At 43.2% G+C, this 27,117-nt stretch overlaps 1 protein-coding gene across 5 annotated transcripts; it reads right to left on the bottom strand.

The window, feature by feature from the left end:
• Positions 1-24: 24 nt before the first annotated feature.
• On the bottom strand, positions 25-26,576 carry Nono (non-POU domain containing octamer binding). 5 transcript variants are annotated; one of them, XM_042694841.1, is made up of 12 exons: positions 26,471-26,576; positions 25,751-25,807; positions 13,420-13,568; positions 11,201-11,394; positions 8,223-8,524; positions 6,539-6,634; positions 6,001-6,197; positions 5,442-5,526; positions 4,999-5,101; positions 4,452-4,491; positions 4,139-4,248; positions 25-1,057 (listed from the first exon to the last, which is right to left on the bottom strand). In XM_042694841.1, exons 3-12 carry the CDS (start codon positions 13,556-13,558, stop codon positions 923-925), a joined length of 1,401 nt encoding a protein of 466 aa, XP_042550775.1. In that variant the 5' UTR covers positions 13,559-13,568; positions 25,751-25,807; positions 26,471-26,576; the 3' UTR covers positions 25-922. The 5 variants fall into 5 exon arrangements, with proteins under 5 accessions (XP_042550775.1, XP_042550771.1, XP_042550772.1 ...); XM_042694837.1 differs by having other exon boundaries at positions 4,118-4,248; XM_042694838.1 differs by having other exon boundaries at positions 4,118-4,248; positions 13,420-13,564; positions 25,749-25,807.
• Between the last annotated feature and the right edge of the window lie 541 nt (positions 26,577-27,117).

Here is a 27,117-nt window from a genome sequence, read left to right on the forward strand (position 1 = left end):
CCCCTTCAAAAATAGCACAGAAAATTAAAAGGCTTAAAATGTATTTTAATAAGTTGATGCTGCATCATTGATCCATTTCTCAGAAAAACTCCAAATTTTCAGGTATTAGGGACAATCAAACATAATACACCGATAAAAAAAAAAAAAGCACAGCGTTAACTACCTAAGATAGGCAAGGCTAAGAGCTACTGTCAGACCATCAGCATACAGCAACCCTGTTCCCATGTTTATTCTAGGCCTATCAAGAAAAGCTGTGAAGGTCAACATCATGGACACAAGAAGGTAATTCCTGGGTTGTCCTTACCCAAGAAAAAGATGGAGGCAAGTTAACACAAGTTTGCTTTTTTTAAGATATGCTAAAATGAAAATCTCTAAGAGAAAATGTCTTCCTTAGGACATGAAGGGGTGATATATGGGCTATAACAAAACCGTACATATGCAGTCTGTGACCTCTGGACATTTGCCTGAATTCTCACCTGGGAGTGAATGGAGAAATGAGGCTAGGTCATTGGGGGAAGTTTGGTTTTTGTGGTATATGTGGCAGTGTCTCTGGGTTGAAGAGTTGTAGGGTTGAGAACAAATAAAACATTATTGACCCAAAAAAAAAGTGTGGAATGATCAAGATTATCAGGGCTAATGATCCAGTTTGTTACAGTTTCCCCAGACCCCAACAATTACACGGAGACTTCAGGAATGCACCACACGATTGATTTAACAATATACCACACCCACACAGAGCTGACTGGTTAACTATCACCCCCTCCCTTGCCCTCCGCCTCCAAGTAAACTCTCCAGAGTAACACAGGCAGGAAAGACCTATCTATTGGGATAATCCCTAACACTTTTCCAGGGTAGAATTCTGGCTAGTCCAAAAAGGGTCCTTCTTTTAAGGGTTTTGGGAAACTAGACACTGCAAATTTTATTAGTATCGGCGACGTTTGTTTGGAGCAAATTCAGCTCCAGGAGCTGCACGGTTGAATGCAGGAGGAGTTCCACCAATTGCCCCAATTCCTTCCATTGTAGCAGCCTGGCCAAAGCGTTCAGTTGTTGGAGGGGTCTTAAAGAGAAAAAGAGAACAACATTACAATAGAACCTATGCACTAAAAATTCCATTCACTTATACAGACAAGTCTCTCCATTAGGGTCCATTTCCATTCAACCACTCAATGCTCCAGATGCTATGGATATGGTACCTAAGTCAGCTCAAAATGCTAGTGCAAAAACTGGGGGTAGATTCAAGTGGTAGTGCATCTGCCTGGAAAGCATGAGCTCAAACCCTAGTACTACCAAAACAAAGCAAGAACACTAGTGAAAAAGAGAAAAGACAAAAAAATACATTAAAAAAAACCGAAACAGGGCTGGGATGGAGCTCAGTGGCAAAGCACTTGCCTTGCAAATGCAAGGTGTCCTAGGTTCAATCCCCAGTACCAAAAATGAAAAAAATTAAAAAAAAAAAAAAAAAAAACAAAACAAAAACAACTCTTCTTACTAGATGAACCACAGAAGCAGCTTATGTGAATTAGGAGCCCACTTAATCATTCTACCTTTATATTTTGGGGGGAGAGAGCAGTGCTGGGTATTGAACTCAGGGCCTACATGCTGTCCTTTAGCTTTTTTGCTCAAGGTTGGTACTCTACCATTTGAGCCACATCCCTACTTCTGACTTTTTGGTGGTAAACTGGAGATCTTAGAGATCACACTTTTTTGACTAAGCTGGCTTAGAACCAAGATTCTCAGATCTCAGTCTCTTGAATAGATAGGATTATAGGTGGATGAGCATTTGGTGCCTGGCTTCTATGTTTTATGTGTTTTAAAACTGTATCTATTTTTGTCTTTTCTTTTTGGTACTAGGGATTGAACCTAGGACACTGCATTTGTGAGGCAAGTGCCTTGTCACTACATCCCAGCCCTCTAACTTAAAAAAGCAATTTATTGTTATTATAAAGGTGATGTACAGAGGAAGTAGTTACAAAAGTCAGGTAATGACTCTTATTTCTTTTTGGAAAATGTCATCTTTTCCCATGCTCTCTCCCAATAGCTTTAACTTTTTTTTTTGTTTTTTGTTTTTTTTGGTTGGTCGTGGAGCTTGAACTCTGGGCTTGGGCGTTCTCCCTGTACTCTTCAGCTCAAGGAGAGCGCTCTACCACTTGAGCCACAGCGCCACTTCTGGTTTTCTAGTGGTTTATTGGAGATAAGCGTCTCACGGAGTTTTCTGCCCGGGCTGGCTTTGAACTGCGATCCTCAGATCTCAGCCTCCTGAGTAGCTAGGATTACAGGCGTGGGCCACCAGAGCCCGGCTTAGCTTTAACTTTTAATCTACACTCCTGACTACTAACTAAACAGTATCACATATTAAATACCTAAGCTGGATAATTTGTATCCAAGTTCTTTTTCCTGTTCTAAGCAACTAGAAAACACCATTCTCAGGAAACTGAAGCCTATTCAGATTGTTACGATTCCTTTTCTTACTAGAAGCAATACAACCTGGACCTATGAGCTATGAAGCCTTTGATTAACATGTGATTTATGTGATATTGCCTAACCTTAACCAACTCCCTTTAAAAAAAAAAACTGGTTTGGCTGGGAATGTGACTTAGTGGTAGAGTGCTTGCCAGCATGCATGAAGCCCTGGGTTCAATTACTCAGTACCACATAAACAACAACAACAAAAAAAGCCAGAATGCCAGGAATCAGTGGCTCTCACCTGTAATCCTAGCTATTCAGGAGGCCGAGATCTGAGGTTCAAAGCCAGCCAGGGCAGGAAAGTCTATGAAACTCATCTCCAATAAACCACCAGAAAACCGGAAATGGTGCTGTGCCTCAAGTGGTAGCATGCTAGCCTTGAGCTAAAGTGCTGAGGGACAGTGCTTAGGCCCAGAGCACAAACCCCATGACTAACAAAAAAAAAAAAAAGCCAAAAGTGATGTTGTGGCTCAAGTGGTAGAGTGCTAACCTTGTGCAAAAGCCCCAGGACTGGGGCTGGGAAGGTGGCTCAGTGGTAGAGCGCTTGCCTTGCACGCATGAAGCCCTGGGTTCAATTCCTCAGCACCACATATGCAAAAAGAAAAAAGCCGGAAGTGGTGTTGTGGCTCAAGTGGTAGAGTGCTAGCCTTGAGCTGAAGAGCTGAGGGACAGCGCCCAGGCCCAGAGTTCAGACCCCACGACTGGACCCACCCCCATCCCCCCCCCCCAAAAAAAAGCCCCAGGACTAGCTGGTAAAAAAGTGGCTTGCCCATGGCAGCAACTAGTAGTTGCTTAAATCCAAAATAAAAAGTATAAATTAAGCGCAGTGCCAGTGGCTCACACCTATAATCCTAGCTACTCAAAGGGTAAGATCTGAGGATTGTGGTCCAAAGCCAAACTGGGCAGGAAACTTTGGGAGACTATGATTTCCAGGATAAAGAAGCCAGAAGTAGAGCTATGGCTCAAGTTGTAGAGAACTAGGCACTAGCCTTTGGCAAAAAGGTCAGGGACAACAAACCAGGCCCTGAATTCAAGCACCAGTACTGGCACAAAAAAAAAATACCATTTGAGCTGGGTGCCAGTGACCCATGCCTGTAATCCTAGCTACTCAGGATGCTGACCAGGTCCCTGAGTTCCAAGCCCCAGGACTGACACAAAAAGAAGTATAGTTATTGAATTTGCTCAAGATTAAAAATAGGTCAAAGTCATGGTTCACATGGTAGAGAGCCTAACAAGTACAAGTCCCAACACTGCTAAACAAAAAGAAAAACATTTTCAAAACTAAAGAGCATAGGTGGGAACAAATGGTTCATGTCTACAATCCTAGCTACTCAGGAGGTTGAGATCTGAGGATCAAGGTTCGAAGCCATCTGGGACAAGAAAGTCCATAAGATACTTATCTCCAATTAACCACCAACAAGCTGGAAGTGGAGCTGTGTGGCTCAAGTGGTAGAGTGCCAGTCTTGAGCTAAAGAGCCAAGCAAGAACATAGAGCCCTGAGTTCAAGCCCCAGTACCAACACACCCACCCACACTCTTAAAGTTATATTTTAGTAGTCCTAAAGACTGACATCTGTAGTAAAACTGAAGTAGATAAATACAGGTGCTATAAAGAAAAAGTCCTTTCTCCTCCTACTAGTCACTTAGTTTATTACCAGTCTCCTGCAGCTTATTACCAGTCCCAAGGTTCCATCTGGCATCATAGTGGCAGGTCCTGGAGGAGCTGGGGTACCAGCTGGCACAGGAGCAGGGGGCAAGGCGCCTCTATTGTTTATGCCCATAGCACCTAAAGCAGAGGATCATGATCAGTACAGGGGAGACTGCCCATTTCTTTCTATACAAAAGGAAAAGAACTCAATAAGACCTGTTGGCTACCTGTTATCTCATACCCACTGCCCAAATAATGTTCCTGGAAATGTCAGCCCTTTAAATTTCGACAGAAGCTACATAGTTCACTATAGTGACAAAAAAGGAAACCTAAGTCCTTACCTCCCATAGCCATCTGGCCCATTCTTATCTCTTGCTCTCTCTGAAAAACAAAATATACTCAAGACAGTCCAAGACAGCAATGTATTCTACCACAATCCACTGAGGACCACACACTAAGGGACATTAATATTGGTCACATACCCCAAGAGCACTGAGAGCAAGCTGAGGAACACTAAAGCTCCTTGTGAGTTGTACACTGAGTTCAGGTCACAGAGCTGACCTGAATGTTCCAATGTTTCCCATTAGGAACAGAAAAAGAAAGTCGTCTTCTTCCAGGGCTCCAACTCTTACAACTGCAAGGACAGCAGTGCCCTAACCAAGTGGGCTACACTTGCTTGTCACGAAGTATAAAATTTCCATCCTAAATTTCATGGGAGGCAGAATTCCTCTTCAAACCTTACCTCTCCTTCCTATGAACTCTTTTTTTAAAAAGGTAACTTTAGAGCATAGAAAAACTGGTCATAACTTGGCATCCTAACAAACATTCCATGGTGGGCTCATCAAATCACAACCAGCTTGGTACATCATGGGCACATGGGAGATATACCGCATCAGGGAAGGTTCCCTTGAATCCTTCCTGCTGTCGTCGCATCATTTCTTCTTGTTGTCGCCGCATTTCTTCCTCACGGCGCCTGCGCTCCTCCTCCTGCCTATACAGTCACCAAGATATTTTAAGATAGAGGCATTCCAGAACTTGAACACGTTACCTTTATAGGAGTCCAAGCTAAGGTGAGCCTACTGAAAACTATCACAGCTCACCAGAATTAAGGCAACCCCGAAAGGAGTGGCAGGAGACCAGCAGTAGGCTCCTTGCTCTTTAGTGCAGTCCCAGGTTAAGTCCTAGGATCACAGGCAGCTAAACTTGAGAAGCATCCACAAATTATTTATATTTACAATATATGAGGTAGCAAGGTTGTAGGAAGCCAAGAGTGAGGTTTCCTAATCTTTTAGAGCTATCAGAAAAAAAGGGCTAAAAAAAAAAAAAGTAACCTGAGCTCCAGCTGCTTTCGTTTTTGAACTTCTTGGTTATGCAGCTCTTCCATTCTTCGAAGTTCTTCCTGACGCCTCATCAAATCTACAAACAACAGGTCCAGAATATTATTTCCATAACAAGGATTTAAGAAAAAAACAAAAAACAGCTGAGTGCTGGTGGCTCATGTCTGTAATTCTAGCTACTCAGGAGGCATGGTTCTCAAACGCAGCCTGAGTAGGCAGGTCTGTGATTCTTATCTCTAACCACAAGAAAATAACAAGTGTGGCTATGGCTCAAAGTTGTAAAGCAATACCCACGAGCAAAAGAGCTCAGGGACAGAGCCCAGGCCCTGAGTTCAAGTCCCATGACAAAACAAAAAGACAGGACATAATTTGAATACCCATCCAAAGTGCCCAGATTCCAAAAACCAAGTCAAACCCATCATGTCCTCAACAAGATAGTTCACAGACTTAAAGCAGAGGATTAAGTCTCTCTTTACTGAGGGATACAAATAAATTCCTGAATAAAAGCCATTTGTTTTTTTCAAAGTTTTCAGACTTACTGGCCTATACATACCCTGCCTCATTAGCATGACCTGGTGCTCATGACGAGCTGCTTCCATCTCCATCTCCAGCTTCTCACGAGCCTCCTTGATGTTACGATCTACTTGGTCCTGCTGCTGCTTCTCCATTTCAATGAGTGCCTTCCAGCGCATGGCATACTCATACTCAAAGGAGCCAGGCTGTGCAAATCTGGGTGGCTGCTCTCGCTCCCTATAGATTATATTCCCAAGATTACTGCATCCATTATGTATAATAAAGACTGTGCTTTTTCCTTTGTTTACACAACCCTTTAGAAGGTTCCTTAAGAATAAAATGACAGCTACTCAGGAGGCTGAGATCTGAGAACTGTGGTTCAAAGCCAGCCCAAGCAGAAAAGTCCATGAGACTCTTATTTCCAATTAACCACCAAAAAACCAGAAGTGGCGCTGTGGCTCAATAGGTAGAACACTCACTTTGAGCTGAAGAGCTCAGGGACAGTGCCGAGGCCCAGAGTTCAAGACCCACAACTGAAATAAAAAAAGAATAAGGTGACAACTAACAAGACCACATACTTGTGAAATTGTTGGTTTTTTATAACCAACTTTTCTGGAAGCCCCTCTTCATCATCTAACTGGTCCATGGGTTCCACAGTCACAGGCCGAGGAAATCTGGATGAAAGAAGGAAGTATTAATCATACAACACTAATTAGGCAGCCTCCTGACACCTGTCACGGTGCAATGACTTAATAAGTTTCACCACTGGGCAACTGAGCATATTCCCAGGGTTCTTTACACCTGACCTGAAGTAACCAAGTCCTTTTAATGGCATTATTGTGAGTTTGGGGCTAACAGGATGAGGTCAGGCTTCAGATGTCTCATCTTAGCCTTTCAAAGTTTGAAACCCGTCCAGGCAAACTTAGACCCTACCCTATCTTAAAACCCAAATAAGAACAGGGCTGGGAAGGTGGCTCAGTGGTAGAGCGCTTGCCTTGCATGCATGAGGCCCTGGGTTCGATTCCTCAGCACCACATAAGCAAAAAGAAAAAAGCCGGAAGTGGCGCTGTGGCTCAAGTGGTAGAGCGCTAGCCTTGAGCTGAAGAGCTGAGGGACAGCGCCCAGGCCCAGAGTTCAGGCTCCATGACCGGACCCCCCCCCACAAAAAAAAGAACAAAAGGAGCCCAGGTCAGTGGCTCACACCTGTAATCCTAGCTACTCAAGAGGCTGAGATCTGAGGATCGCAGTTCAAAGCCAGCCCATGAGACTTATCTCTAATAAGCTACCAGAAAACCGGAAGTGGCCTTGTAGCTCAAGTGGTAGAGTGCTAGCCTTGAGCTGAAGAGCAGAGAGACAGCACTCAGGCCTAGTGTTCAAGTCCCATGACTGACAAAACAAAAAACAAACAAACAAAAAAACAAATTAAGAGGGCTGGGAAGGTGGCTTAGTGGTAGAGTGCTTGTCTTGCATGCATGAGGCCCTGGGTTCGATTCCTCAGCACCACATAAGCAAAAAGAAAAAAGCCGGGAGTGGCGTTGTGGCTCGCGCTGTGGCTCAAGTGGTAGAGTGCTTGCCTTGAGCTAAAGAGCTGAGAGACAGCGCCCATGCCTGGAGTTCAAGCCCCATGACCGACAAAATAAATAAATAAAGGAATAAGTGCTTGCCTAACAAGTTAACACGAGGCCCTGGTTCCAATCCCCAGTACTACCACAATATATTTACATATATAATGAACTTAAGTGGTAGACTGCTTGCCTAGTAAGGCCCTGAATTCAAACTTCAATACTACACAAAAACAATATATCAATTTTTTCACCTTTTTGCAGGTATTTGCACTACATGTATTATGTACATATATTTACACATAATATACACAAAATATGTACTTAATATATACACAGAAATATATATAGAAATACATATACCATACATGTGATATGCATGCATGTATAAGAATACTACTAGGTGAATTAGTATCTCAACTATATATATGCATTTTTAACTTTTTTGCAGGTGATGATGTACATGCATGATATATACACATAAATATATATATGTATATATATATATATATATATATATATACACACACACACACACACACACACACTACACACTTGTAGGTATTATGTATGTATGGATAAAACCACTACTAGAAAAGGTAAATTCATATCTAAAAGCTTTAAATGAACATAGTAACATTGCTACTAGATGCTCACTCAGGAACCCATGCTTTGTTTTTCAGATTCTTCCTTCACTTACGTGGTTAGCAGGAAGGAACCTTCACTGCATCTGTCCAGAGCTTTCCGAGCAGCTGGCTTCCCTGAGAACTCAACGATGCCTTTACCTGAGGGCCTTCCTCGGTCATCCACAATGACTACAGCCCTCTCCACTTGGCCAAACACAGAAAAGGCTTCTTCCAAAAGCTCATTGGACACATACTGAGGAAGGTTTCGGACAGTAAGCGAAGCACTGTGGCAGGCAAAGCGTACACGCAGCTGTTTTCCACGGAGTGGCATGTTGTCCAGCTCCACTTTGGCGATCTCCGCAAGGGTTCGTGTTTCCTAAGAAATAAAAATTAATAGTTTAACAAGACTATCTAAACAGTCATCAAGCGTATAAAGTTAGCATAGCATACAATAAAATGTTTTCCCCAAATACCTTGGCAACAAGCAAATAGAGAAAAATGAAAGCCAGGAACTAATGGCTAAAGCCTGTAATCTTAGCTACTCAGGAGGCTAAGATCTGAGGATCCCAGTTCAGAGGCAGCCTGGGGGAGGAAAGTGTGAGAATCGACTCTTATCTCCAATAAACTACCCCAGAAAAGGCCAGAAGTGGAACTATTGTTCAAGTGGTAGAGTGCTAGCCTCGAACACAAAGAGGCTCAGGGACAGCATGCAGGTCCTGAGTTCAAGCTCCAAGACCAGTAAAGAAGAGGAAGAGAAGGAGGAGAAGGAGGAAGAAGGAAAGAAAAATGGATAATGAATCAGACATGTTGGTATGTGCCTGTAATCTCAATACTTGGGAAGATGAGGTAGGAGGATGGAGAGTGTTAGCCTGAACTACAAAGCAATTTCTAGGCTAGCGTGGGATACATAAGACCTTTTCTCCATGCCTGTAAACCTAACTAATCAGGGGCGGGGATCTGAGAATCAGAGTTCAAAGCAAACTCATTTAGAAAAGTCTGTGAGATGGCTGGGCATGTGGCTTAGTGCTAGAGTGCTTGCCTAGTATGTATGAAGCCCTGGGTTTGATTCCTCAGTACCACATAAACAGAAAAGGCACAAAGTGGCACTGTGGCTCAAGTAGTAGAGTGCTAACCTTGAGCAAAAGAAGCTCAGGAACAGTGCCCACATTCTGAGTTCATGACCCAGGACTGGCAAAAAAAAAAAAAAAAAGTCCATGAGATTTTTTTTTTTGGTTGGTCATGGGGCTTGAACTCTGGGCTTGGGCGCTGTCCTTGCCCTCTACCACTTGAGCCACAGCACCACTTCTGGTTTTCTAGTGGTTTATTGGAGATAAGAGTCTCATGGATTTTCCTGCCTGGGCTGGCTTTAAACTGTGACCTTCAGATCTCAGCCTCCTGAGTAGCTAGGATTGCAGGCGCGAGGCCACTGGCACCCGGCCTCCATGAGATTCGTATACCCAATTAACTAGCAAAATACTGAAAGTGTAGGTGGGGTACAAGTGGTAGGACACCTGCCTTGAGTTCAAGCCAAGCAATTAAAGCCTTGAGTTCAAGCCAATAGCACTCATGTGTTCTAGGAAATTGTTTGGTTATACTACCTGACTAAAACTAAAAATTCTACATGATCAATTTCATATTGTTTTCTTCAATGTGAACACAGCAGCCAGAAAACAGAGATCATCCTACAATCTACACTTACATTTACTGCCCATATGATCCAGTCAACTTGCCATTGCATTAAGGTCTTCATTTATAGAGGTAAATAATACCTAGAAATGTTTTTCTTCACATACTTTTCCTGACTCAAACTTCATTTAAAAATTAAGAGAAACAATTAAAATGGCTGCTGGTTGTTGGTGGCTGAAACCTATAATCCTAGCTACTCAGGATGCTGAGATCTAAGGATTGAGGTTCAAAGCCAGCACAAGCAACAAAGTATGTAAGACTGTCATCTCCAATTAGCCAGCAAAAAGCTGGAAGTGGAGTTATGGGCTCAAGTGCAGAGAGCCAGCCTTGAGAAAAAAAAAAAAGTGAGAATGCGAAGCCGAGTTCAAACCTCAGAACTGGCACAAAAAACAAAGCAAAAATTAGTGTCTACTTAAGACCAAAACTTCAAAAAAGATCAAAGGAGTGACAATGATGAATATGTATTGTGTTCACAAACTGTTTTGTTGAATGGCAACTCTTTGTAGAACTACTTAAAGATAAATATGAATGCATGTGTGTATACATATGGATGAGAAAATTAACTATGAGCTAATTATTAAAGCTGGGAAATGCCCATTTACAGGCTAATTATACTATTGTCTATATTTATTTGAAATGTCTCAAAAGAAAGAGTTATAGCTGTTAATACGAGCACTCAAAACAAGATTCCAGGTCAGCCTGGGTCACACAGCAATCTCTACCACAAAAGAAAAAAGAAAATTCTAAAGGGCATATTTTAAGCCCTATACTCTTGTAGGCAAATAAACATGTTAAACTTAAAATCTGAGGACAAAATAAAACTTGCCTAGCATACATGAAGCACTGGGTTCGATTCCTCAGCACCACATAAACAGATAAAGTCAGAAGTGGCACTGTGGCTCAAGTGATAGAGTGCTAGCCTCTATAAGAGACAGTGCCCAGGCCCTGACTTCAAGCCCCAGTAGTGACCAAAAAAAAAAAAAATCTTCCTATTTTATTGCGATTCAACTACAAACTTTTGACAATCGAAAAATTATTCCCACTGCTTACCTTTTCACAGCCACCATTACCCAACTTCCCTATCTTTAAAACACATGTCCCCTGGCCAGTGGCTCACGCCTGTATTCCTAGCTACTCAGGAGGTTGAGATCTGAGGATCATGGTTCAAAGCCAGCTGGGGCAGGAAACTCTGTGAGACTTTTATCTCCAATAAACCAACAGAAAACTGTAAATGGTGCTGTGGCTCAAGTGGTAGAGCTAGTCTTGAGCCAAAGAGCTGAGGGACAGCGCCCAAGCCCAGAGTTCAAACCCCATGACTTACCAAAAAACAAACAAACAACAATAAAAACATGTCCCAAAGCCTCACCAGGCGAATAAAGCCAAAGCCTTTATCCTTGTGAATGAAAACTTCTCCTGCCTTCCCATATTTTTCAAATAGTTTCCTCATTTCTTCCTCAGTGATGTCAGGGGGAAGATTGCCCACGAAGAGACGGCTGCGCTGGGTGAATGTCTTCTCTCCTGGTTTCCTGAAATTCTTCAGGTCAATAGTTAAGCCTTCATCTGCAAGAAAACAGAGTCACTCAGACATTGAGGAAAGAGAAATACAGTCACATCTTCAAAGATCTCCAAATTACTAGGTAAGAGACATACTTGCAGTAAAGAAGACCAACCACTTATCAGTAAATTGTACCTCAGAATGTCAAAGTAGTATGTAGAGATGGGAGTAGGGGGGCTTCTCAAGAATTACCATGCATCAAGAACTAGGCTGAGTTAAAACAGAGACACACAATAAGGACCTACCATAAAATTACATAATTCAAAGAATCTTATTCATAAGGAATCTAATTTTAGAATTTAAAGGACAACTGCTCCATTTTCCTAGCCTTCCAATCTTTACAACCTTTAGCAGTTCCCCTTCTTCAAAGTTTACTTATGAAAACATACATACAGAAGACTTTGACTGATTAAAAATGGGTGGGAGGGGCTGGGAATGTGGCTTAGTGGTAGAGTACTTGCCTAGCATGCATGAAGCCCTGGGTTCCATTCCTCAGTACCACATAAACAGAAAAAGCCAGACGTAGCACTATGGCTCAAGTGGTAGAGTGCTAGCCTTGAGTAAAAGCAGCTCAGGGAGAGTGCCCAGGCCCTGAGTTCAAGTCCCAGGACTAACAAAAAAAAAAAGAAAAATAGGTGGGAGGGCTGGGGCACTGGTGACTCATGCCGGTAACAATAGCTTCAGAAGACTGATTTCTACAAAGACAGCCCAGGCTGTCTTTGTGAGGTTCTTACCTCCAATTAACCACAAAGAGCCAGAAGTGGAGCTGTGACTCAAGTGGTAGAGCTGTATCTCTAAGTAAAAATACTCAGGAACATTACCCAGGCCCTGAGTGAAGTCCAGGGCCACCAACAAAAGAAAAACAAATGGTTGGTAGAATCCCTAGCTAAGCCTAAGGTAAGGAACAGCACCTAGGGCACCAATTTTTTTTTTTTTTTTTTTTTTGGTCATAGGGCTTGAACTCTAGGCCTGGGCGCTGTCCCTCAGCTCTTCAGCTCAAAGCTAGTGCTCTACCACTTGAGCCACAGCGCCTGGTTTTATGGTGGTTTATTAGAGATAAGAGTCTCACAGACTTTCCTGCCCAGGCTGGCTTTGAACCATGATCCTCAGGATCTCAGTCTCTTGAGTAGCTAAGATTACAGGCATGAGCCACTGGCGCCTGGCTAGGGCACCAGGTTTAAGCTGAGTACTAACAAAAAAATTCGCAATTATTATACTTAGTACCCTAAGAGTCAGTTCTATAGTCTCTGATGACTGTCTCTAAGAACCAAGCAGAGATAAAATAAAACAGACATCTGTTTAGCAGTGGAACGTGCCAACACAGCAGAACAATATTCCACTGTTGTCTGTTCCATCACTGGTTTAAACCAATCAGTCCTTTTCCATCATAAAGAATATTAAGAGGAAGCCGGGCACAGGTGGCTCACACCTGTAATCCTAGTTACTTAGGAGGCTGAGATCTAGGAACTGTGGTTCAAAGCCAGCCCAGGCAGCAAAGTCCGTGAGATTCTCATCTCCAATAAACCACCAGAAAACCGGAAGTGATGCTGTGGCTCAAGTGGTAGAACGCTTATCTTGAGCTAAAGAACTGAGGGACAGGGACAGTGCCCAGGCCCAGGCCCAGAGTTCAAACCCAACGACCGACCAAAAAAAAAAAAAAGGATATTAAGAGGGGGAAAAAGGGCATCCTAAAGGCCCATCTTTTTTTTTTTTTTTTGGGGGGGGGGGGGTCTGGTCGTGGGGCCTGAACTCTGGGCCTGGGCGCTATCCCTCAGCTCTTCAGCTCAAGGCTAGCACTCTACCACTTGAGCCACAGTGCCACTTCTGGCTTTTTTCTTTTTGCTTATGTGGTGCTGGGGAATTGAACCCAGGGCCTCATGCATGCAAGGCAAGCGCTCTACCACTGAGCCACCTTCCCAGCCCCCCTAAAGGCCCATCTTATAATTCCCAAAAGACTCATCTAAAAAACCAAGAAACCTTTCCCAAGAGGGAATGTATTTCTACCCCATTACCACCTAGCATCTACTCACTTTGGCTGCTGGCCTGTTGGCCATTTGCGGGTATTGTTGGTGGTGGTGGCTGCTGTTGTTGCTGCTGGTGGTGATGTTGATGGTGCTTCCTTGGAATATGGTTCTGCTTCTCCAAATTAAAGGTTTTATTGCTCTGCATTTTTTTCACTCTACGAAGAAAAAAAAATGCACTGTCAAATATATTCGGTGGTAAGGATGCAGTCACATCACCTTCCTGATGACTTATATGTTAGCCTGGTAATTGGTTACTTTGAACAACTAGAGAAAAGAACAGTTTAAGCATCTAAAATCAGTCTAGGCACTGGTAGCTCATATCTATAATTCTCACTACTCAGGAGGCTAAGATCTGAGGGTCATGGTTTGAAGCCTAGCTGGGCAGGAAAGTCCATGAAATTCCAATTAACCACCAAAAAACAGAAGTGAGCCAGGTAACGGAGGCTCACACCTTTAAACCCAGCTACTCAGGAGGTTAAGATCTAAGGATCACAGCTCCAAGACAGCAGTGGCAGAAAAGCCCACAAGACTATCTCCAGTTAACTGCGCCCCCACCCCGCCCCGCCCCCACTAAAGCTGGAAATGAAGTTGTGGCTAAATGGTAGAGTTCTATAGCCTTGAGCAAACAAGCTCAGGAATAGCTCCTAGGACTAGAGTTCAAGCCCCAGGACTGGTTAAAAAAAAATCTAAAACCTAAGCTGCCTGTGTTCAAGCCCTAGCACTAAAAAATTAAAAATCAGTCAAGTCCCTACCTATATACTCATATAATGCTAGTTATTCAAGAGACTGATGCAAAAACCACAATTCAAAGCCAACTTGGGGAGACCAATCCTCTGTATTTTGATCTCCAATTAACCAGTAAAAAGGCAGCATGGCTCAAGTTGTAGAACGCCAGCTGTGAGCAAAAAAAAGTAAGAGAGCTATACTCTAACTTCAGGTTCCAGTACTGGCACAAAATAAAAACAATCCATAAACTACTATGCGGTACTTGTTAAGAATGATTCGTGGGCCGGGGAATGTGCCTTAGTGGTAGAGTGCCTACCTAGCAAGCATGAAGCCCTATTCAATTCCTCAGTACCACATAAACAGAAAAGGCCGGAATTGGTGCTGTGGCTCAAGTGGTAGAGCACTAGCCTTGAGCACAGAGAGGATCAGGGACAGAGCCTAGGCCCAAGTTTAAGCCCCAGGACTGGCTAAAAAAAAAAAAAAAAAAAAAAGAGTTGTACTAGAATGACAAATATTTTCACTTTAATACTATATATTAATAGGAAATTAACTTCCCCAAAGAATCTACTCCCTAGCCAGACATGGTGAAGCACAACTGTAATCCCAGCAAGGGAAAGCTGAGGCAGGATAGTATTTACGGTCAGGTAAGGCTATAAAATGGAAACCCTGTGTCAAAATATATTTTACAGGCTTACTCTGAAATCCTAGCTACTCATGCCTGTAATCTTAGCTACTCAAGAGGCTGAGACCTGAGGATCTCGATTCAAAGCCAGGCTGGGCAGGAAAGTCTATGAGACTCCAATAAAAACCCAGAAAACCAGAGGTGGTGCTGTACCTCAAGTGGTAAAGTGCTAGTCTTGAGCTGAAGAGCTGAGGGACAGCGTCCAGGCTCCACAACTGACAAAAAACAGCTCTCAATTTAACTAATGCTAATAGAAAAAATAAACATGGGGAAAAAAAACCTGCATCAGCTATAACGGACTCTAGTAATTACATTTTTTTTTAACTGACACTCTTTTTTTTCTATGACCAAGGTTTGAACTCAGGGCACTGCCAAGAATAGCTGGGCACACAAGTATGAGCAAACAACGCCTTTTACCCAGTTTTCTTTTTCTTTTTTGGTCTGGACGTGGGGCCTGAACTCTGTCCCTCAGCTCTTCAGCTCAAGGTTAGCACTCTACCACTTGAGCCACAGTACCACTTCTGGTTTTTTCTTTTTTGCTTATGTGGTGCTGAGGAATCGAACCCACGGCCTCATGCATGCAAGGCAAGCACTCTACCACAGAGCCATCTTCCCAGCCCAGTTTTCTTTTTTTAAAAAAATAATTTAATAAATCTTTATTTCCTTTCAAAAATGCCAAAGGGGATTGCAATAGACTAAATTCCTAAGAAACTGATACTCCTTTTTTTATTTTGTCATTTGTGCTGCTTAAACTCAGCCTGGGCGCTATCCCTCAGCTCTTTAGCTCAAGGAGAGCGCTCTACCACTTGAGCCACAGTGCCACTTCTGGTTTTCTAGTGGTTTTTTTGGAGATAAGAGTCTCACAGACTTTCCTGCTTGGGCTGGCTTTTAACCGAGATCCTCAGATCTCAGCCTCCTGAGTAGCTAGGATTACAGGCATGAGCCACCGGCACCCTACTGATACTCTTTTTGTGCATGCAAGTGTACTGGTACTGGGGCTTGAACTCAGGGCCTACCTATCATTTGGCCTTTTCCTCTTAAGACTGAAGTTGAGCCACACTTCCCTTTTCACACTTCCCTTTTGCTAGTTAGTTGGATGTAAGAGTTTTATAGACTTTCTGTCCAGGCTAGCAGACACACAAACACATGCATGCGCCTGTGCACAGCTAGTTAGACACACATCACACACAAGGAAAAAAACCTGAGGGTCACCATCCAATTCCAATGATGGTTTTTTCCAGTATATGAATTTAAGTCCCCCTCTTAAGCAGAAAAGGACATCCACATTAACATTACAAAATGACTTTAAAATAGAAAAAATGTTATACAGAGTTCTGGCTCAAATGGTAGAGTGTAAACCCCGAGTGAAAAAGCCAATAGATGGCATCCAGGCCTTGAGTTCAAGCATCAGAACTGGCAAAACAAAACAAAAACCAACCTACCTACTTTAATAACTTCGTTTTAGGCAAGAATATAAATATATTCTCATATATACAATTTTTTTGGCCAGTCCAAGGCCTTGAACTCAGGCCCAGGACATTGATCCTGAGCTTCTTTTGGTCAAGGCTAGCACTCTTGAGCCACACCACCACTTCCAGCTTTTTTTGTTTATGTGGTACTGAGGAATCAAACATAGGACTTCATATATGCTAGGCAAGCACTCTCCCACTAACCTACTAACCCACATTCCCAGCCCCACGTTCATACTCTTTTTTTTTTTGGTTGGTCATGGGGATTGAACTCTGGGCTTAGGCGCTGTCCCTCAGCTCCTCAGCTCAAGTTGAGCGCTCTACTGCTTGAGCCACAGTGCCACTTCCAGTTTTTAGTGGTTTATTGGAGATGAGAGTCTCACAGGGGGCTGGGAAGGTGGCTCAGTGGTAGAGTGCTCGCCTTGCATGCTTGAGGCCCTGGGTTCGATTCCTCAGCACCACATAAGCAGGGAAAAAAAAAGACGGAAGTGGCACTGTGGCTCAAGTGGTAGAGTGCTAGCCTTGAGCTGAAGAGCTGAGGGACAGCGCCCAGGCCCAGAATTCAAGCCCCATGGCCGGACCCAAAAAAAAAAAAAAAAACAAAAACAAAAACAAAAAAAACGGACTTTCCTTGCCTGGGCTGGCTTTGAACCTTGATCCTCAGATCTTGGCCCCCTGAGTAGCTAGAATTACAGGCGTGAGCCACCAGCACCCAGCTCATACTCTTAATTTAGGAATTCTACATCTAGAAATTTATCCTAAGGAAACCTTAACACTATACTATGGCCATGAAAACATTCACTATAATGGCCTGAAATATCCAAACTAAAGAATAATTTGGCTGGGGCTGGGAAGTTGGCTCAGTGGTAGAGCGCTTGCCTTGCATGCCTGAGGCCCTGGGTTCGATTCCTCAGCACCACATAAGAAAAAAGCCAGAAGTGGCACTGTAGCTCAAGTGGTAGAGCGCTAGCCTTGAGCTGAAGAGCTGAGGGACAGTGCCCAGGCCCAGAGTTCAGGCCCCACGACCAGACCCCCCCCCCCCCCAACAGAATAATTTGGCTGAGCAATGGTGACTTATGCCTGTAATCCTAGTTATTCAGGAGGCCAAGATCTGAGGATCAAGGTTTGAACACAGCCCAGGAAGAAAAAATTCTGAGACTCTTATCTCTAATTAACCAGCAAAAAGCCAGAAGTGAAGGCGTGGTGCACGTGGTAGAACACCATCCTGAAGTGGAAAGGTCCAGTACCATACAAAGGGAAAGTAAGGAATGTAACAGATACTCAAGCCTATAATCCTAGCTACTGAAGAGGCTGAGAGGTTGAGGATTGTAGTTCCAAGCTAGGCCAGGCTACCAAGGCTGTGGGAGAGCTGGGAAGTTGGCTCAGTGGTAGAGCGCTTGCCTTGCATGCCTGAAGCCCTGGGTTTGATTCCTCAGCACCACATAAGCAAAAAAGAAAAAACCCAGAAGTGGCGCTGTGACTCAAGTGGTAGAGCGCTAGCCTTGAGCTGAAGAGCTGAGGGATAGTGCCCAGTCCGAGTTCAGGCCTCATGACTGGACCCAAAAAAAAAAAAAAACAAAGTCTGTGAGATTCTCATCTCTAATTAACCATCAAAAAGCCAAAAGTAGAGCTGGGGCTCAAGTGGTAGATTACTAGCCTTAAGCAAAAAAGCTCACGGACAGTGCCCAGGCCCTGAGTTAAGTCCCAGTACAGGCCCCCCTGAAAAGTTTTGTATTAGATTATGGTACATTAATACACTAGAACCTTACCTGGCACTAAAAATTAAAGAAAAATCAGGTCTTGAGGTATAGCTCAGTAGTACAATCCTGCCCACATGAACAAAAGTCTCAAGGTTTAAAATTCCTCAGTATACAAAAAAAAGATCATGTAAATATTAAAAACTGATGTTTTTGAGGAGAGAGCCTTTATAAAAATGTGTAAATGTAGACAAGGAACAGAAGGTGGTCAAAAATGGAAATAAAAGCCTTGTTTGTAGATTATTGATAATTGTTCCTCTTCCCAATTCACTTAAGTATTTGCTGAATGTCTCCTATTTGCTAGATGCTACGTTAGATGGATTAGTGAACAAAGCAGATACTTGCCTTCAGGAGATTGCCTTCTAGTGACAAATATAACAAGCATACCTAATAAATACATAGTAACTGAGGAGGTTTAAGTGCTCTGGAAAAATACAGGAAGAGGGGTGAGGAAGTAAGTAGAGAATAGGAAGCAGAGAGAGCCAGTTGACATTTTCAAGACTTACTTTTTTTTTTGTCAGTGGGAGGCTTGAACACTGGGCATGCATGTGTGCTGTCCCTGAGCTCTTCAGCTCAGGGCTAGCGCTCTACCACTTGAGCCACATGGCCACTTCCGGTTTTCTGATGGTTAATTGGAGATAAGAGTCTCACAGACATTCCTGCCTGGGCTGGCTTTGAACTGCGATCCTAAGATCTCAGCCTCCTGAGTAGCTAGGATTACAGGCGTAAGCCAGCACCTGGCAAGACTTAATCTTATGTGTCTCATTTCTGTTACAAAATACCAGAAATTAAGAGTAAGGTACTTATTAGATAGCCACTGTTAACATTTTGGTATACCCTTATTTTATATTTTAAATTACATATACTACTTTGCAACCTTTTCCATTATGATACATCATGAACAGCTTTCACATAATAACATCTTTTACACAAACTACTGATACAGTATTTTCTATCAACTAAGCTTCTACTGCATTGGACAATATGATAAATATGCATACAGATTTTTATACTTAAAATTATATTCTCTACTATATAATATGCATATATTATAATGTAGTACATATTATATAACATATATTTATGTATTAATTATATATAACTATAGTCTTCCTACAAGTTTCATTTTTGCTTATTTACCTTCCAAAATAAACATTTTCATTTCACTAACTTAAATCCTAATACAATATTGTATGTTCAGCTTTCCTTTTTGTAATAACTATTCTTTTAATTTTCTGTGCCATATTGAGGCTTTTGAACTCAAGAGACTGAGAGCTATCCTTGAAATTTTTTGCTCATAACAGGTACTCTACCACTTGAGATACACACTTCTAGCTTTTAGGTAGTTAATTTGAGATTACAGTCTCTTGGACTTTCCTGTCTGGACTGGCTTTGAACCTTAATTCTCACTTCTCAGCCTCCTGAGTAGCTAGGATTACAGGTGTGCACCAACAGTGCCCCAAGCTATCATTATTTTAGCCACCTGGATGCATGCTAACTTAATGAACTAAACTGTAATGTGTGGAAACAGTTGTTTTCAGTTTTTACCTGTTACAATGCTGCAGTGTCTTCTTAGTTTTAATTTTGTTTCTCTTCCTTAGGGACAGATTCTTAAACAGAATCAGTAATTCTTGCCAACATATGAATTTTCTCAAAAAGTTCTAAAACCTTAAATGCTGTGAGCAAGTAAGTTTTGCAGCTTAACAACAAATGAGATACCTCTTAAAAATATTAAAGCTGGGACTGGGAAGTTGGCTCAGTGGTAGAGTGCTTGCCTCCCATGCATGAGGCCCTGGTTTCGATTCCTCAGCACCACATAAGCAGAAAAAAGCCGGAAGTGGCACTGTGGCTCAAGTGGTAGAGCGCTAGCCTTGAGCTGAAGAGCTGAGGGACAGCACCCAGGCCCAGAGTTCAGACCCTACAACCGGGCCCAAAAAAAAAAAAAAATTAAAGCTGGGGCTGGGAAGGTGGCTCAGTGGTAGAGCGCTTGCCTTGCATGCCTGAGGCCCTAGGTTTGATTCCTCAGCACCACATAAGCAAAAAGAAAAAAGCCAAAAGTGGTGCTGTGGCTCAAGTGATAGAGCACTAGCCTTGAGCTGAAGAGCTGAGGGACAGCGCCCAAGCCCAGAGTTCAGGCCCCACAACTGGAACCAAAAGAAAAAGTGTAATGCAGAGCTTTGACTCAAGTGGTAGAGCATTGGCAATGAGCACAAAGGCTCAGGGATGCAACCAGCCCCTGTGTTCAAGTCCTTTGAATAACAACAACAAAAGAATATATTCAAAATAATATATAAGCTGGGAAATTAAGGATAAAGGGGGTGGCTCAAGTGGTAGAGTGCTAGCCTTGAGCAAAAGAAGCTAAGGGACAGTGAGCAGTCCCTGAGCTCAAAACCCAGGTCTAGCAAAATAACAATAACTAGCTGGGAAGGTGGCTCAGTGGTAGAGTGCTTGCCTTGCATGCATGAGGCCCTGAGTTCCATTCCACAGCACCACATAAGCAGAAAAAGCCAGAAGTGGTGCTATGGCTCAAGTGGTGAAATGCTAGCTCTGAGCAAAAGAAGCTCAGGGTCAGTGCTCAGGCCTTGAGTTCAAGTGCCAGGACTGGCAAAAAAATATATATTTTAAACATTTGGAGGCATGGGAATGTGTCTCAGTAGTAGAGTGCTTGCCTAGAATGCATGAAGCCCTGGGTTCACTTCCTCAGTACCACATAAACAGAAAAAGCCAGAAGTGGCACTGTGGCTCAAGTGGTAGAGGGCTAGCCTTGAGCTGAAGAGCTGAGGAACAGCGCCCAGGCCCAGAGTTCAGGCCCCACAACCACCAAAAAATATAACTAGCTGGGTGTTGGAGGCTCATGCCTATAATCTTAGCTACTCAGGAGGCTAAGATCTGATGATCGTGGTTCAAAGCCAGCCTGAGTAAGAATGTCCACGAGACTCTTACCTCCCATTAACCATCAGAAAACTCACGTGGCACTGTGGCTCAAAGTGGTAGTGCTAGCCTTGAGCAAAAAGGGGCTCAAAGACAGCACTCAGGCTGAGTTCAAGCCCCAGGACAGGCAAAAAAAAAATAATAACTACTATATAAGCCAGGCATGGGGCTCATACCTGTGTTCTTAGGACTGGGGAGGGTGAGGAGGGATGATTAATAGTTTGAGGCTAGCTTAGGCTACATAGCAAGGTATCATCTGAAAAAAAATTTCAAAAATAGCAGGGTACCAGTGGTTCACACATGTACTCTAAGGGTCTAGGTTGAAAGTCAGCCAAGGCAGGAAAGCCTGTGAAGACTCTTACCTCCAATTAACCTCCAAAAATAAAAAAAAGCTGATGTGGATCTACGGCTCAAGTGGTAGTGGTAGCCTTGAGTAGTAGAAAATCTCAGACAGAACCCAGACTGAGTTCAAGCCCCTGGACTGACACAATAAATAGTAATTTTTGGCTAGGAATGTGGCTTTATGGTAGAGTGCTTGCCTAGTATGCATGAAGCTCTGCGTTCAATTCCTCAGTACCACATAAAAAAGCCAGAAGTGGTGCTGTGGCTCAAGTGTAGAGTAGTGCTAGCCTTGAGCAAAAGAAGCTCAGGGACAGTGCCCAAGCCTTGAGCTCAAGCCCAGAACTGGGCAAAAAAAATATTTATTTTTTTGTTGGTCCTGGGCCTTGAACTCTGGGTCTGGGTACTGTCTCTGAGCTCTTAAGCTCATATAATAGCCTATAATACTAGTTACTTGGGTGGCTGAGATCTTAGGATCGCAGTTTGAAGCCAGCTTGGCAGGAAAGTCTGTAAGACTCTTATCTCCAATAAACTATTAAAAAAAAAAGCCAAAGTGGCACTGTGGCTTAAGTGGTAGAACACTCACCTTGAGCAAAAGAAGGTCAGGGACAGTGCCCAGTCCCAGAGTTCAAGTCCCAGGACGAATCAAAAAAAAAAGTCTTGGGGCTAGGAAGGTGGCTCAGTGGTAGAGTGCTTGCCTTGCATGCATGATGCCCTGGGTTTGATTCCTCAGCACTACATAAGCAGAAAAAGCCAGAAGTGGTACTGTGGCTCAAGTAGTGGAGTGCTAGCCTTGAGCTGAAGAGCTGAGGGACAGTGCCCAGGCCCAGAGTTCAGTCCTCACAACCAACCAAAAAAAAAAAAAAAAAAAGTCTCCTGGAGCTGGGCAACAGTGGCTTATGCCTGTAATCTCAGCTACTCAGGAAGCTGAGATCTGAGGTTCGAAGTTCAAAGCCAGCCCAAGCAGGAAAGTCTATGAGATTCTTATCTCCAATTAATCACAAGAAAACTCAAGTGGCGCTGTGGCTCAAGTGGTAGAGTGCTATCCTTGAGCTGAAGAGCTCAGGGACAGCGCCCAGGCCCAGAGTTCAAGCCCCATGACCGATTAAAAAAAGAAAAAAAAAAAAAGACTAGTGTTCTACCACTTCAAACATCATGGCTCCATTCCTGGATTTTGAGTGATTAAGTGGAGTTAAGAGTCTCAAGGACTTAGTTGCCCCAGTTGGCTTCAAACCAAGGTCCTCAGATCTCAGCCTCCAGAGCAGCTGGGATTACAGGATGAGCCAGTGCACCCAGCTAGAGAATCTAATATCCAACTAACCACCAAAAAAGCGGGAATGGTGGGTAGGGTACTAGCCTTGAGCAAAACACCTCTAGGACTCCACTCAGGTGCTAAGTTGAAGTCCAGGACCAGCATCAAATAAAAGGGGGGGGGGGGCTGGGCATGTAGTGGTGATTGGTAGAGTGCTTGCCTCTCTTGCATGAAGCCCTAGGTTTGATTCCTCAATACCACATAAAGACAAAAGGCCGGATGTGGTGCTATGTCTCAAGTGGTACAGCGCTAGCCTTGAACAAAACAGCTCAGGGATAGTGCCCAGGCCCTGAGTTCAAGCCCCAGGACTAGCAAAAAAAAAAAAAAAAAGAAAGAAAGGAAAATTAAGAGCAGGGTACCAGTGGCTCATGCCTATATACCTAGCAACTCAGTAGGCTAAGATCTAAAAGTTGTTGTATAAAACCAGCCCAGGTTTTTAATCTCCAATTAACTAACAAAACAACAACCACAACAAAAACTAGTGAATTTTTTTTTGTGGGTGGGCTTTATTGCTAGTTAATAGGGCTGTGGCTCAAGTTAGAGTGCTAGCCTTCAGCAAGGGAAAAAAAAAAGGCCAGGGACAGTACCTAAGTGCTAAGTTCAAGCCCTAGGACACACAAAGGAGGAGGTAACAATGCTTGGTAAGAAATGTACTCATTACCTTACCCATGTAATTGTAACCCCTCTGTACAGTATTTTCACAATTAAAAAATAAGCCCTAGGACACACAAATGGAGCTGGAATTTTTTTTTTTGGGGGGGGGGGGGGGTCCGGTCGTGGGGCCTGAACTCAGGGCCTGGGCGCTGTCCCTCAGCTCTTCAGCTCAAGGCTAGCGCTCTACCACTTGAGCCACAGCACCACTTCCGGCTTTTTTTCTTTTTGCTTATGTGGTGCTGAGGAATCGAACCCAGGGCCTTGAGCATGCAAGGCAAGCGCTCTACCACTGAGCCACCTTCCCAGCCCTGGAGCAAGAAATTTAAACATACAAAATGTTAAAATTCACTCAAATCAAGGAATGGACTAGTTGTGCATTAAAACCCATTTTTTGAATATTTGAGTTTTAAGTATTAAATGGCTCCCTGGCCCCTTTCCCTAGCCTAATGATAGAAACCTGGGTTATCTTCAGTCATTACTCCCAGTACTTCTTACTTCAGGTTAGAATGAAAGGAATTTTGCTATCTCAGTAGCTTATATCACTTTCAGGAATCCACAATATATATTTTACATGTTAGAAATCTATAGAGATCCAATCTAGTCAAAACACTACATTTAACACAACTTTTGTTGTTCTTATTGGTCGTGGAACTTGAACTCAGGACATGGGTGATGTCCTTGAGCTCTTTTGCTGAAAGCTAGCACTCTTACCACTTTGAGTCACGTGTCATAAGTTTGTAATAGAAATCATTTATCTCTCTAGAAGAGAGGTGCTTATGTTAAGATGCTCTAAGCTATGTATTCCAAGAAAGGTTACATTGGTTTTAGAAGGTATAGCCTGAAACATAGGATAATACCAGATATTACTGAGCATTAAAAATCCAGGTAATGGGGCTGGGAAGGTAGCTCAGTGGTAGAGTGCTTATCTAACATGCATGAAGCCCTGGGTTTCATTCCTCAGCACCACATAAACTGAAAAAGCCAGAAGTGGTGCTGTGGCTCAAGGGTAGAGTGCTAGCCTTGTGCAAAAAGCTCAGGGACAGCGCCTAGGCCCTGAGCTCAAGCCCCAGGACTGGCAAAAAAAAAAAAAAAAAAAAAAATCCAGGTAACATGCTAATAAGAAGTCTGACCTGGGCTGGAACTGTGGCTTAGTGTTATAGTGCTTGCTGCCTTGCAAGCAAGAAGCCCTGGGTTCCATTCTTTAGTACCATATAAACAGAAAAGGCCAGGGTCTGGGAAGGTGGCTCAGTGGTAGAGTGCTTCCCTTGCATGCATGAGGCCCTAGGTTCGATTCCTCAGTACCACACAAGCAGAAAAAGCCGGAAGTGGCACTGTGGCTCAAGTGGTAGAGGGCTAGCCTTGAGCAAAAGTTCAGATAGTGCCCAGGCCCTGAGTTAAAGCCCCAGCACTGGTTAAAAAATGTCTGCCCTATCCCATTTAGTGCTCATAACTATTCTGGATAGGGGTAAATGTTATCCACCACAAAGGGTGGTAATTTTATGAACTAAATAAGATAATGTACATGCAGTACTGAGAGTTCATTAAAAAAGAAAGCAAGTACTTATTCCTGAAGGCACTATTTCTACATAGGTAGGTGTGCTCCAATTAAACAAATGTCATCAATGATATTCTTCCTTCCACTCAACATTCTAATAACCAAAGTCTCTACCATTTTGTTTTTAAATGTAAGTCCTCACAACACTAATCTTTTAAAATTCTTCCTTGCATGTAATCTTTCTTCCAAGCATCCATTCACTGCAAATACTAAACAAAGCACCTAAAGTATTCTTAGATACAGTGCCTAAAAATACTAAGTATTCGCAAAGTATTTCTTGCTATCAACTACTTCTAATGATGACCAGAGTATCATTTGGAAATATTTGTGTAAATATTTCCAGAAATCTAAGTAACAAATTCACTGTCCTCTAAATACTAGGTTTCTGAAGATTTTCAGCAAGGATTCCTCTCTATACTTATTTGTCCTTTAATTAACCCTGATGGACCATGAGAGACAATGTGTTTTGTTTATGATTTAGAAACACTGTAACTATTCTATTGGATATGATACAACTGCACAAATGTTTAGGCATTGGACCAAGCACTGATACATATCCGAAATCTAAAAAAATGTTCCCCTCCATTTTCAGGAAAAAGGTCCAATTAAGTTAAAATTGTGGGAGAAGTTTGCTACAAGCCTACCAACCTGAGATGGATGTCTGAAAGCTGTAAAATGCAGACAAGGTGACGTACTTCTCTAAGTTTCCTAAAGCCTTTCATTTAAATAAATTATACAACATACACAATAAATCTAATCACTGCCCTCCACTAGATGCCAGATTTATTATATAAAATACACAAGTCAATTCATGTTAATTTTAGATCACTAGCAAAAAGTTCAACTTAAGTACCAAAAAATAATCTATGTTAAACTATTCAACTAGGCGTGCTACTTCTCCCCTACACCTACCTCAACTTCGATTCTTGACAGCGAAGTGCTTGCCAGGCCCCTCTAACCTCGACTTTTCTGTTAAAAACACAAAGAATGGGTCAACTTATGAAAAAGCTTTCTCAAAGCGGAAAATGCTCAACATAAAATTTAAATTTCATTTAAGAGTTGTACCGTAAATGGCTCAAAATGCTAGGCATCAAGATGAAAGTAACAGCAATAATAATAATAAAGAAGGTTCAAGAATCTGAGCCAAAGACTGGGGAGGGGAGGGGGTCTGAAGTAACCTAAGAGGAACTTCCCAACTAAGAGTTTCCACAAAGAAACACCGTTCGAGGGGCCCCACAGGCCCATTCGGAATTTAATGGCCTCGCGGGGCCGGGAGGAGGAGCATCTGACAAAGCGCCTCCTCCTCCAACCCCGACTTCAGGGCTCCCACATAATAGACCCCCACACCCTTAGCCCAGAGCAGCGCTGAAGCTGGGAACTTACTGATACTGCTAAGACTCACAGATGAGTCGAACAAAGAGTCTGAGCAACCGATTAAAGCCCCAAGCGAGTTGAGAGCGCTGGGCCAAGGCGCTGGATACTCCGTTGGAGGCGGCGCGGCAAGGCCTCTAGAGGCCTTGGAACCATTATCCTCTCACCAAATCTCGCCTTGCCCGAGCCTTTTTCTTTCCAGATCATAACAAGAAATCACACTCTCCTCCCAAACAAGAACCAAACCGTCCCAAAACTCACCCTCTACCAATACTTCTCTCCTCGGAGTAACGGCGACGCTACACGGCCTCTACCGTCCCAAGAAAAGAGCGCGCGACCGCCGGAAACGAGACGACGGAGCTCGGTGCCTCCCGAGGGGTACGAAAGAACGCTCTCCATTGGATATTTGAGCTGCCAATCAAGGGTTATCTCCAGAGGCGGAATCATCTTTTCGCCATTTCTTAGATTCTATTGGCTACCTAATACCAAAGACTAATTTCGTGTGAACGACAGATGGGGGACAAAGAGCGAGGCTTTGTACCTACTGCGCATGCACTAGCGGCGGCGCGCGTGAGACGGAAAAGGAAGGGGAAAGGGGAGGGAGAAAAAGGGGTGGAGGTTGGAGAAGAGTGGATCGGAAGGAGAGACTTAAACGCACTAACGAGAAGACTCTGTGACCGAGTGGAGGGAGGGGGATAAACGAGAGGCGATAAAAGAAGAGAGCAGAAAGTAGAAAGGAGAAAAAAAAAAGAAAGAAAGAAAATGCGCGTGTAGGCGTACTCGGAGAATTGCTGCACTGCGCCTGTGCAAGATTCAAGAGTAACAATGTCATTGTATTCAATGTAGTTGCTGTAGTCTTTTCCTGCTGAAAAAAAAAAATGCCCCGCCATGTTTCTTTTTTCACACTT

This window comes from Dipodomys spectabilis, unplaced genomic scaffold (assembly GCF_019054845.1).
Source record: "Dipodomys spectabilis isolate Male_0828 unplaced genomic scaffold, ASM1905484v1 ptg000176l, whole genome shotgun sequence".
Lineage (NCBI taxonomy): Eukaryota > Metazoa > Chordata > Mammalia > Rodentia > Heteromyidae > Dipodomys > Dipodomys spectabilis.